General features: G+C 46.3%; 1 protein-coding gene across 1 annotated transcript in view; it reads right to left on the bottom strand.

The window, feature by feature from the left end:
• Positions 1-12145, bottom strand: part of MUC16 (mucin 16, cell surface associated) — a 110889-nt gene extending 98744 nt beyond the window's left edge. Inside the window, exons 1-8 of the mRNA XM_012641221.1 lie at positions 12055-12145; positions 10292-10408; positions 6046-8241; positions 4186-5697; positions 3018-3069; positions 2613-2769; positions 2450-2517; positions 1028-1200 (exon numbers count right to left, since the gene is read on the bottom strand). Of these exons, the coding sequence (XP_012496675.1) occupies positions 1028-1200; positions 2450-2517; positions 2613-2769; positions 3018-3069; positions 4186-5697; positions 6046-8241; positions 10292-10408; positions 12055-12145 (4366 nt within the window). The remainder of the gene's footprint in view (positions 1-1027; positions 1201-2449; positions 2518-2612; positions 2770-3017; positions 3070-4185; positions 5698-6045; positions 8242-10291; positions 10409-12054) is intronic.
• Positions 12146-12214: the final 69 nt, after the last annotated feature.

Here is a 12214-nt window from a genome sequence, read left to right as displayed (position 1 = left end):
CATTTTATTTGATACCTGCTATGAGCTTTCTCCTTTGATAATAAGGATGAACATAATCACCATTACTATTACTAAAATGAAAATACAATAATCACAGCCTCCCCGATGTATTGGGGATATACTATGTACCAGCAACGCTAAACACATTACTAGGGTAAAAAGACACATTTGTGAATGAAGGCGTGTTCCAGCCTCATCCACACAACTGGTTGTATCCATCCATCCTGGTACAACTGTTCTCTCCATCCATACAGATAATTTAATCGTATTCTAGCTCTCACAGCTTCCCTCTCATTCGCAAAGGGTTATGATAGTATGATTTTTTTTCTAGCTTGGAAAGTTAGAATATAGTTGCTATTCTTGGCGGTAGCATTGCCGTTAGGGGCCCTGTTGCTAATGGGGCTGTGTAAACAGTTATGATTTGTGGCATCTTTGCTAAGGGTGGTCGGCGTTTGTTCCACGACGTCAGCGTCGTTTCGGCTGGCCCGTGGAAACTGAGAGTTTGCCTCAAGTTGTTGTGAGAATGAGGTGGGAACCGGCTGCCCATTGGGGAAGACTTGACCACAGGGCTTTGTATCACTGTCTTCTGTCCCCCGCCAGCATCTGCATGTCCCAGTTGGGCTTTCTTGATACTATGAAGGAGGAAACATCTCATCCCAGAAGGTAAAAGAGGAAAGGAAATTTGGCCTCCCTTGATGTGTTAAGCATTCAGAAATGAATCCCCAAGGAAATGCTAGGTTTGTAGCAGAACTACAGATCCATGCACAGCACTTTCTCAGCCTTGGCACTATTGACATTTTGTTCTAGATAGTTTTTTATGGTGGTGGGGGGCCACTGCCTTGTGTGTTGCGAGATGTTTAGCAGCATCCCTGGCCTCTACCCACGAGATGCCATTAGCATCCCTCTGATCGTGACACAAAAATGTCTCCAGACATTGTCAAACATCCCCTGGGGTGCAAAATCGCCCCTAGTTGATGCAGACAGACTTGAGATTGTAGGAGACCCCCGTTGCAGCATGGACACTCACCATTGACATACAGGCTGTCTCTGTCCAGGGTGTAGAGGCCCAGCTGGGTGACACCGTGGGTCAGTTGGTTCAGTTCCTGGTACAACTGTTCTCTGTCCAGCCCAGGGCCCACGGGGTCAGGACGGTAGATGCAGATGGCATCCACTCTGATGGCTGCCCCGTCCTTCTCAGTCCTGGAGAGATTGGGATGTAGGAATGGGGACATCCAGAGATGGATGCAGAAGAGTTAAATACTTTGTTCAACTGTCTCTTTTAAAATCGAACCCGCCCACTCCCCGTGTTGTATGACATCTTTCTTTACTGGATCTTGTCTGGTTTCTCAGACACATTTCTTTCTGAGACCTCTTTGTCCAGCTCCCACCCTACTCTTTAAAGTGGAGGTTCATCTCCAGGGTCTCAACCTCAACTGACTTCTCTTCTTTTGCTGCCCATTCTTCTTGAGTCATTTGGTTTACATTCATCCTTTCAACTACCAACTCCGTTATTGTGAGCTCCAATCTCACTCTTGTCTAGATGGGACTGCTCTCCTGAGCTCTGTCCCATGTAACCAGCTGCCTCAGGGACAGCTTGGACTGCATAGATGCCAAATTAATCTTATCATCTTCCCCCCCTCCTTGAAACTCTGCTCCTCTTCCTTCCTTCCTTCCTTCCTTCCTTCCTTCCTTCCTTCTTTCCTCCTTCTTTCCTCCTTCTTTCCCATTTTTCTTTTCTTTTTTATTCATTCATTCATTCAATTGCTATTTGCTCCACCCTCTACTCTCCAATTTCACAGAACCTTTCTCATGTATCATGCTATTTCTCTCAACCATCCCATTCCTTAAGATGGGCTACCCGCTGAATACACCTTTGCCAGTGTTTCTTCTGGCCAATATACACTCAGCTGTCAACACCTGACTCAGGTATCACCGTCTCCAGACAGCTTCCACCCAACTCCCCCAGATTGAGTTAAAAGTCCTTTCTCTGGGCTGTCCTGTGGCACCTGTATAGAGCTTTGCCATTGAACTAACCCTGTTCCAATTACGGCTTACGTCTATGTGGTCACTGCCTTCTTTATATTATGAGCACCTTGAGGGAAGGGCCCATGGATGACCCTCTCAGTGTCCTTAGCACCTGTCACAAGGGATGGCCAGAGATGCCTCATTCCACGATTGCTCAATGAGTCAATGCTGCCTTTTCTAACTGGTGAGCCTAAATGTTCCATGCTTCTGAGTATCTGGATAATATAAGATTTTTGATGGCTTCCTCTTTCAGGAAGCCCTCTCTGATACACTCAGCCAGAGGGGTGACTTCTGAGTCTGAAATCCTGGAAGGCCTTGGTCATTTACAATCCTTGCTTTCTAGGTGTCACGCTTAGGTCCTCACCTCCTGGAGAGCTTGTCTGTGATAGTGCAGCCCTCACGATGTGAGGGAAGGAGGTCTCACCTGAGCATGGTCAGTCTGCAGCCGGAGTAGCCGGAGCTGATGCTGCTGTTCTGGAACAAGGGCTTGAGCTGGGAAGGAATGAAAGGGGTGAGTGGAAGGCCCTACTGAGACGGCAGGGTGTGGCAGTGTTGAGGTGACATGGGCATGGGTCGGGGGCTCTCACCAGGTGCTGCAGGGTCCTCTCAGTGGTGTTGAATATCTCAGAGCCCGGATGCCCCATGTCCTCCATGTAGTGCAGGTTGGTGATGGTGAAGTTGAGGGTAAAAGGCATCAACAGAGGAACTTTGGCTGCAGCAGGGGAAGGTAAGAAGAGACCAGTCCTAAGTCAGGTCCTGGGTTGGGGGTGGATGGGAGGAAGGGCTCTGAGGACACACTTTAACTCCAGTGCCAAGCTGGGGTCCAGCCTGGGCTGCCCTACTTGAAAGTCCTTGTGTAGGAATCGCTGTCCAACACCTTCCTGCATAGGGTGATCAACTATCCTAGTTTGCTCGGGACCTTCCTGGGATGCAAACTTTTCAGTTTTAAGAGTGGGATAGTCCTGGGCACACTAGGGTAAGTGTCTGGGCACTCCCCTATCCCCTTGGTTGTTACCATTCCAGCACTCACCAGCACCTGCATCTCTTTGAGGGGAATGAACAGGCCCGGAGAGCATCCCTCCAGCCATGGCTGATGGAAGGTGGTGGATAAACACCCCAGCCCCCTCACCCCTCTGGTGGATGTCTCTGAGGTGCACGCTGTCTGCATTTTCCCAGGGTTCTCCTCTAGTCCCCCAAACTGTGGGACCATAAATTTCTGCTGCTTAAGCCACCCAGTTTGTGGTGTTTTGTTGTGGCAGCCCCAGCAAACCAATTGCATCATACGACCCGGCAATTCTCTTCCTAAGTATGTACCCAAAAGAATTGAAAAGAGGTTCTCAAACAGTTATTTGTACACCAATGTTCGTTGCAACATTATTCACAATAGTCAAGAGGTGGAAATCGCCCAAATGTCCACCTGTGGATGAATGAATAGATAAAATGGGGTATATCTGTACAATCAAATATTATTCATCCACAAAAAGGAAGGAAGTTCTGATAGATTCTACAACATGGATGAACCTTGAAAATATTATGTGAATTGAAATTAGCCAGACACAAAGGGACAAATATGGTATGAGTCTGCTCATATAAAATAGCTGCAACAGGCAAATCCATAGACGCAGTGAATAGATTGAAGGTTACCAAGGTCTAGGGAAATGGGATATTATTGCTCAATGGCTACAGAATTTCTGTTTTGGGTGGTAAAAGAGAGTTTTGGAGAAAGATAGTGATGGTGGTCACACAAAAGTGTGAATGTCATTAATGCCGCCAAATTGTACACCTAAAATGATTAAAATGGCAAATTTTATATTATATCTATTTTACCACAATTAAAAAATTATTCAGTTGGGCGTGGTGGCTCATGCCTATAATCCCAGCGCTCTGGGAGGCTGAGGCGGGAGGGTCGCTTGAGCTTAGGAGTTCAAGACCAGCCTAAAAAGAGTGATACCCCTGTTTCTATTAAAAATAGAAAATTTAGCCGGGTGTGGTGTTGGGCACCTGTAGTCCCAGCTACTCGGGAGGCTGAAGCAGGGGAATCGCTTGAGCCCAGAAGTCTGAGATTGCAGTAAGCTATGATGACACCACTGCATTCTACCCAGGGTGACAGAGCACGACCCTGTCTCTAAATAAATAAATAAATAAATAAGCTATTCTTACTTGTTCCTGAAGTCATGCTCTCAGAGGCCAAGGTGGACATCCCAGGTGTGGTCAGAGGCGCAAAGGGACTTCCAGCCAGTGTATTGAAGGCAATTGTGGCATCAGCCATGGTGGGGTTTGAACTTGTGGCTGCTAAATGAGTGGTTTCTACCATTGTAGTTTTCAGGATACTGGTTGGACTAACTCCTTCTCCATGACTGGTTTTAGGTGGCGTTGGGATTTCTGATGGTGTCGAGGTCATAGTGGTACCTGTAACAGTCCTGGAAAATTCTGGGAGTCCAATAGAAGTTATGGGTGGTGAGGTTTCTGCGCTCCAAAAAGTTACAGTATTAGGCCTACCAGCTGTCGTGGGGGCACCAGGAAGCCCAGGGACACCAGGGGAAATCGTCAGAGCTGGAATATCTGTGCTGGCTTCTGCCAAAGAGCTGGTAGCCAATAAATTTGTGGTCTCTGATAAACCAGGGGATAAAGTTGAAGTTGGAATAGTCATGCTGGTGTCTGTCCCATCATCAGTAGAGAGTGAGGCTGTGGTCTCCAATACATGAGGAAAAACAGTCGAAGCAGGAAATTTTGTGCTTGTCTCTGCACTGAAGTGGGTTACCAATAAGGTTGTGGTTTTCAGTTCACCAGGAGAAAGAGTCAGAGTCGGAATAGTCGTGCTGGTCACTGCCCTAGAACTAGTGACCTGTGAGGTTACCACATCTGGTACACGAGGTGAGATAGTCATTGTTAATACAGCTGAACTGGCTTCTGTCCCAGGACTGGTGGCTGTTAAATGTGTGGTATCTGGTTTACTATGGGAAAAATTGGGGGTTGTTCTGGAAACAGGTGTGCTGGTCTGTGCAGGATGGGTGGCCCGTGAGGTTGTTGTATCTGGCTCACTAGAAGAAACAGTTGGAGTTGGAACAGCAGAACTGGTCTGTGTCCCAGGATGGGTAGCCAATGAGGCCGTGGTCTCTGTTTTACCAGGAGAAAGAGTGTAAGTTGGAAGAGCCATATTGGTGTCTATCCCAGAACTAGTGACCTGTGAGGTCACCATATCTGGTACACCAGGTGAGAGAGTCACAGTTGAAACAGTCGAACTGGTGGCCATTGAGGGTATGGTGTCAGATTCACTACAGGAAAAATTAGTGGTTGTCCTAGGAGCTGTTGTGCTGGTCTCTGCAAGATGAGTGAACCGTGAAGCGGTTGTCTCTGGTTCATGCGGGGACTCAGTCCGTGTTGGAAAAGTCATCCTAGTATCAATCCCAGAGGTAGTGACCTGTGAAGTCACCAGATCTGATACACCAGGTGAGATAGTTGTAGTTGAAACAGTCGAACTGGTGGCGATTGAGGGTGTGGTGTCTGATTCACTCTGGGAAAAACTGAGGGCTGTCCTGGAAACCGTGGTGCTGGTCTCTGCAGGGTAAGTGACCCATGAGGCTGTTGTCTCTGGTTTATGTGGGGACTCAGGCAGCGTTGGGAATGTACTTGTGTCTGTCCTAGAACTAGAGACCAGTGAGGTCAGCATATCTGGTATAATAGGTGAGATCGTCGTGGTTGGAATGGCTGAACTGGCTTCTTCCCTGGGACTGGTAGCCATTGAAGATGTGGTGTCTGGTTCAGTATGGGAAAAATTTGAGGTTGTTCTGGCAACAGATGCGCTGATCTCTGAAGAATAGGTGACCCCCCAGGCTTTTGCATCTGACTCACTAGAAGAAAGGGTCAGAATTGGAACAGCTGAACTGGCTTCTATCCAAGACTGAGTGACCCAGGAAGCTGTTGCCTCTGGTTCATGTGGGTGATCAGGCAGAGCTGAAAAAGTTGAACTGGTCTCTGTCTCAGAACCAGTGGCCAGTGAGGTCCTCATCTCTGATACACCAGGGGAGACAGCCAGAGTTGGAATGGCTGAACTTGTGTGTGTCCCAGGATGGGTGACAAATGAGGCTGTGGCATCTGGTTCACCAGGAGAAAGAGTCAGAGTTGGAATAATACTGGTCACTGCCCCAGAGCTAGTGACCTGTGAGGTCACCATGTCTGGTACATCAGGTGAGATAGTTATTGTTGGAACAGCTGAACCAGTCTCTGCCCCAGGACTGGTGGCCACTGAGGCTGTGGTGTCTGATTCACTGTGGGACATTGTCCTGGGGACCATTTGACTGGTCTTTTCTGGATGAGTAACCCATGAGATCATTGTCTCTGATTCATGTGGGGACACAATCAGTGTTGGAGAAGTTGTACTGGTATCTTCCCCAGAACTAGTGACCAGTGAGGTTGGCACATCCGATGTACCAGCTGAAATGGCTGTTGAAATAGCTGAACTAAATTCTGCCCCTGGACTGGTGGCTGTTGAAAGTGTGGTGTATGATTTCCTATGGGAAAAACTTTGGGTTGTCCTGGCAATGGTTGGGCTATTCTCTGTAGGATGGGTAGCCAATGAAACTGTTGTATCTGGCTCACCAGGGGAGGCAGTCAAAGAAGTCACAACAGAACTGGCTTCCATCCCAGGATGAGTGACCCATGAGGCTGTGGTCTCCAGTTGGCCTGGGCCAGCAGTCAGAGTTGGAAATGTACTGGTCTCTGTCCCAGAACTAGTGACCAGTGAAGTCACCAGCCCTGGTACACTAGGGGAGACAGTCAGAACTGGAATGGTTGAATTTGTTTGTGCATCAGGGTGGGTGATCAGTGAGGCTGTGGTCTCTGGTTCACCAGGAGAAAGACTCAGCATTGGAATACTTGTACTAGTTACTTCCCTAGAACTAGTGACCAGAGAGGTCACTGCCCCTGGTACCCTAGGTGAAACAGTTGGAGCTAGAACAGCTGAAGCGGCTTCTGCTCCAGGACTGGTGGATGTTGAAGGTATGGTGTCTGATTTGCTATGGAAAAAATTGGGAGTTGTCCTGGGAACTGTGTTAGTCTCTGCAGGATGAGGAACCAATGAGGCTGTTGTATCTGGCTCACTAAAGGAAAAAGTCAGAGTTGGATCGGTTGAACTGACTTCTGCCCCAGCATGGGTGATCCGTGAAGCTGTGGTATCCAGTTGGCCTGAAGAGACTGTCATAGTTGGAACAGTGGTACTTGTTCCTGCTCCAGAATTAGTGACCAGTGAGGTCACCAGCCCTGACACACCAGGCAAGGTAGTCAGAGTTGGAATGGCTGAACTGGTGTGTGTCCCAAGATGGGTAACCAATGAGGCTGTGGTCTCTGGTTCACCAGGGGAAAGAGTCAGAGCTGGAAGAGCCATATCAGCATCTGTCCCAGAACTAGTGACCTGTGAGGTTACCAGATCTGCTACACCAGGTGAGATAGTCATAGTTGAAACAGTTGAACTGGCTTCTGCCCCAGGACTGGTGGCCATTGAAGGTGTGGTGTCTGACTCCTTATGGGAAATATTTGGGATTGTCCTGGGAACAGTTGGGCTTTTCTCTGCGGGATGGGCAGCCCCTGAGGCTGTGGTCTCTGGTTCATCTGGAGATTCTGTCAGAATTGGAATAACCATACTTGTCTTTGCCATAGAACTAGTAGTCAGTGAGGTCACCGTATCTGGTATATTGGGGGAGGCAGTTGGCTTTGGAACAGCTGAACTGACTTCTGCCCCAGGACTGGTGGCTGTTGAGGGAGTGGGATATGATTCACTATGGGAAACATTTAGTGTTGCCTTGGAAATAATTGAGGTGGTCTCTGCAGGGTGAGTCTTCCACGAGGCTGTTGTATCCAGCTCACCAAAGGAAACAGTCGGAACAGATGGACTGGTGTCTGCCCCAGAACTGGGCACAGGTGAAGCTGTGGGCTCTGGTTCTCTATTGAAAACAGATGGGATTATACTGGAAACAGCGGTGGTGGTCTCTGCTCCAAGGCTTGTGGCCAATGAGGACGTCATCTCTGAAACATCAGAGGAAACATCTGGGGTTGTGATCATCATTCCTGCTGTGCTTGTGGCGGCTGCTTGCGCTGATGTCTTGAGGGGAGCCAGTGACCCTGAACTGGCAGTATAGACTCTGGTGGTCAGTGTGGCTGTGGAGGTGGTCTTCAGAGCTGTGGCAGTGGTCTCTGCTCTTTGTGTCCCTCCTGTGTGTGAATTGGGGGAAAATGACAGAAACTCAGAGGTTGTGATTTGCCAAGGTCACTCAGTCTTGGCATGACCCATGGTGTGGAAATTTGAGCACAGTTCTCTCTGAATCCTAAAAGATACCCTTAACCACTGCCTAATATTCCTTCCCTGACTACATTTCAGGATCTTGTTGTGGAGGGGGTGCATGATGGAAAGAGAAAGAAGTGAGGAGAAAATGTCTATCTGGAGGAAAGAACTTTAACAAGCATAGTCTGGTTCAGTGGTTCTCAAACCAGGGGCAGTTTTGTTCCCAGGGAACACTTAGCAATGTCTGGAGACATTTTTGGTTGTCACCAGTGTGTGTCTGTGGGTGGGGGAGTGCTACTGGCGTTTAGAGTAGAGGCCAGGGATGCTGCTAAACATCCTACAATGCACGGGACAGCCCCCTGTGACAAAGAATTATCTGCTCCAAATATCAGTAGTGCGGAGGTTGAGAAACCCAGATCTATACGAAAAAAGAGCCGGTGGATACTGTTGGCTAGCTCTCATAAACTTTGCCATCTGAATATTGGTTATCACCTGAAACCCGGTGATCCCTTTTCCAGAGACCTAGCTGTGGCCAACGCTCTCAATGCCCCACTCACATTCCGTTAACGCTCACTGTTGCTGTATAGTGACTTCGGTGGGTTCCTACTACAGCTCCTGTGACTCCACACCTAAGAGCTTTCACTCAGCCTGCATTGGGGACAGGATGGAAGTGCTGGGTGTTGGCATCTCCAGGAACAAACAGCTTATGGTCAGTGATAGAAGGGAATTATATGATGAATACCACAGCCACCTCGTCCCTTGAATAGGACAATGCTGAGGTGTTCTACGCTACCTCCCAGAAGTTCCTGGTGGGAATGACACTCTCTTACTCACAGCTGTGACCTGCTCATGAATGTATTTTGCATTAACTTACTTTCCTTTTCTTTTCTGTCTCCTCTACCAGTGCTTCCTGGGATCATCCCCTCATCCCCACATCCTTGAATCAAGGTCTGCTTCTGGGGAGACCCAACCTAAGATACTTGCGTCACAGGCTAAGACTAATAACCTGACTGGAGGTGACTCCACCAAAGCCTGGATCTTGGAAAATCCTCCAAAACGAGCTGGTAAAATAGTCTAGACTCTACTTGGGAGTAACTTAATGGATATGGGAAGCCGTACACTTTTAGCCGTCCAGTGAGCAGGACCCCTCGTTGTATATACCTATGCCTCTTAAACTGTCAGGCAGAACGATAATACTACGAAATGTTAGTAGGTACCTTTCTGAGCAAAAGATTACACAGTCAAATAATTGTATTAAACCCCAAGTTGAACAAAGCTGAACAAGTTTCTTTATGGTAAGATTTCTCAAAGCCTTTAATAGGCTTATGCATGATACTACTCTTTAAGAAGAAGCAACACGTTTGTGAATTATTTTTACCTCCCAGATCTTCCTGGGTTTCACCTTTCTGTACCTTTGCATGCTGCTCTCGATTCTATCCAGAATGTCTTCATCAACTCCTTCTATCTTCCTGGTAAACTCCTATTCATCCTTTTGAATTGAAACCCAATTCAAATATCACTTCCTCCATGAAGCCTTCCTTCTATAATTCCATTATATCTTTATCAAATACTTTTAGAGTTGCATAATAATTATTTCGTTCCTTTGATGTTTCTCCTACTGAACTGAGTGCTCCATGGGTACAATTGCAAAGTATTTTCATCTTTTCATGGGTGAATCCTCAGGTTATAACACAGTCTCTGACACATATTAAGTTATTAATACATGTTTTTAGGATTCAGGGAAACTAGATCCAATTTATGAAGTTGACATATTTCACTTTGAACAAAGCTGACTCAGCATGCCATGAGGGACAGAAAAGCGGTAGTGTCCAGCTGGTAATCCACCTGGCTACACAAAGACCCAGCTCAGAAAGGCAAACCATGACAACCGCACACAATTCTCTCTCTAAAGAGAACAAGCATTTTGTCTCTCTGCAGCAGGAAATATGGTCTCAAGTGGAATTCTTGGGAAGTAAGCAAAGTCGAACCTACCTCTAGGACTAGCAGGTGATGTGGATTCCAGAGGCCCCTTGACTGGTTCTATGGTGCCTTCATGTGCTGCTCCATTGGGTATCTTTGTGATGTGTTCCATCATGTCATCAGTTCCTGCAGGTGAGGATGGAGAAGAAAACTGGGGTAACTCATCTCATCTAGAAAAAGAGCACTGTCTAGATGGATCCAGTTAAGTGACCACACAACACTCTTCCTCTCAAGTCCATCTGCATGAACTTGAGCCAGGACTATGTGCCATAAGTGGCTATACCCATCCACAGATCCATCTACTTACCCGTATATGCATCTGTCCTCCCTTTCATTCATCTCTAGATTTGACCATCTATTCTTCCATCTTTTCTTCCTTTTATCCTTTCTCCCTACCATCCATACTTCCTTTCATCTTTCCTCCCTTCTTTCCTTCAATTTATGTTTCCCTGAATCCTCCCTTCCATCCATCCTTCCTTTTCATTCTTTCTTCTATACAGCAATCCTTCTAGTCATCTTTCTTTTCTTCCATTCATCCATCTCTTCATTCTTCCTTTCATCCTTCCATCTGCCTAGCTACACTTTTGCTTTGTTGCCATCTCACTCATCATTTGCTTATGGAACACCAATGACTCAACTTTTGAACTACATTTTAACACGGGAGTTAACATTCAGCAAATGCATCTAAACTTATTGTGAATTGTAAAACTAGCTGGGGCAGATGGATCAAATCATCCCACTGTAGATATCATCTAGGGAAGCAGGAGCTTCTTGAGTAGTTGGAGGACCTCTTAGGACTTGTGTCCAGAATAAAAGTTGGGGCCAAAGTCAACCCTTCAGAGGAGAGGAATGCTAAGAGGTTCCTTCTCTCATCTACTGATGTCTTGGAAGTAGTGTTTCTTCCTCCTGAGGCCTGGGTCCCTCTCACTTCCTCATAAACTTTGTTCCTTTAATTTTCATTCACTCACTTTTTTCTTTTACTTATCCTTTGCTTTGGCCTTTTGTTTTCAATATAGAAGTATACTCAATTCAAAGGGTGAAACACTCCCTCATCGATGCATTATATTAGCTGTTTTTATAGTGCCCTACACTTCACAGGTACTCCCATAGCTACAATTCCTGAAGACCCCTATGTTGCCAAAGCACTTCTCACCTCATTTTAACTTGGCTGTTCTGTAGTATTTGACAGAATTTACCTTTCTCCTTCCTGAAACTGTCCCCTTCTATGGCATCTGCGATGACAGAACCTCTTGTTTTTCTGCTACCTCTCTGACCACGCCTGCTTAGGCTTAGGAGCATGGATTCCTAATGACACATAGTTCTTATCCTGGTTCTGTAACTTACTAGCTTTATGACCTTAACAAAATTATTTATCTTCTCTATGTCTCAATTTCTTGAACTCCAAAATAGGCTTATAATAGTCTCTAAGTAGTGTACGAGGAGTATCAAAAACTTCAAAAAACTGCATTCGACACGTAATAAGTGTTGTATAAATATTTGCTGTTGTTAATATTATTATTGTAATCATCATCACTAGTAGTAATACTAGATTACCCATCATGATACTACTATGATTCAACTACGTGCTTATCTATTCTTGTTTCCCAGTAACTAGCACAGTGCCTGGCACTGAAGTGAGATCAAAAAATAATTGCTAAAACAATTAGTGGAAAAAGAATAAACTCCTAACTGACACCTTTTTTTACGTCTTAGAAAAGGGTAATTTCCTAAGAGATAACGAGAAAGGAATTATAGAGGTGGTGGGTCCTTACTTGTAAAATGTGTTGAAAGTAGAGGAACTTGAGAAGCACGTGTCAGTGTTACCAATGCAAAACTCTCTGTGGTCTCAAAATAGGGAGGCATTGCTGTGGAAATAGCAGTGTCTACCCTCAAGAAGTCATTACTGACTGGATATGAAGAGGTAGCCGGGAG

This window comes from Propithecus coquereli, unplaced genomic scaffold, assembly GCF_000956105.1.
Source record: "Propithecus coquereli isolate 6110/MARCELLA unplaced genomic scaffold, Pcoq_1.0 Scaffold164, whole genome shotgun sequence".
Lineage (NCBI taxonomy): Eukaryota > Metazoa > Chordata > Mammalia > Primates > Indriidae > Propithecus > Propithecus coquereli.
This window is presented reverse-complemented; position numbering and strand designations above follow the sequence as displayed.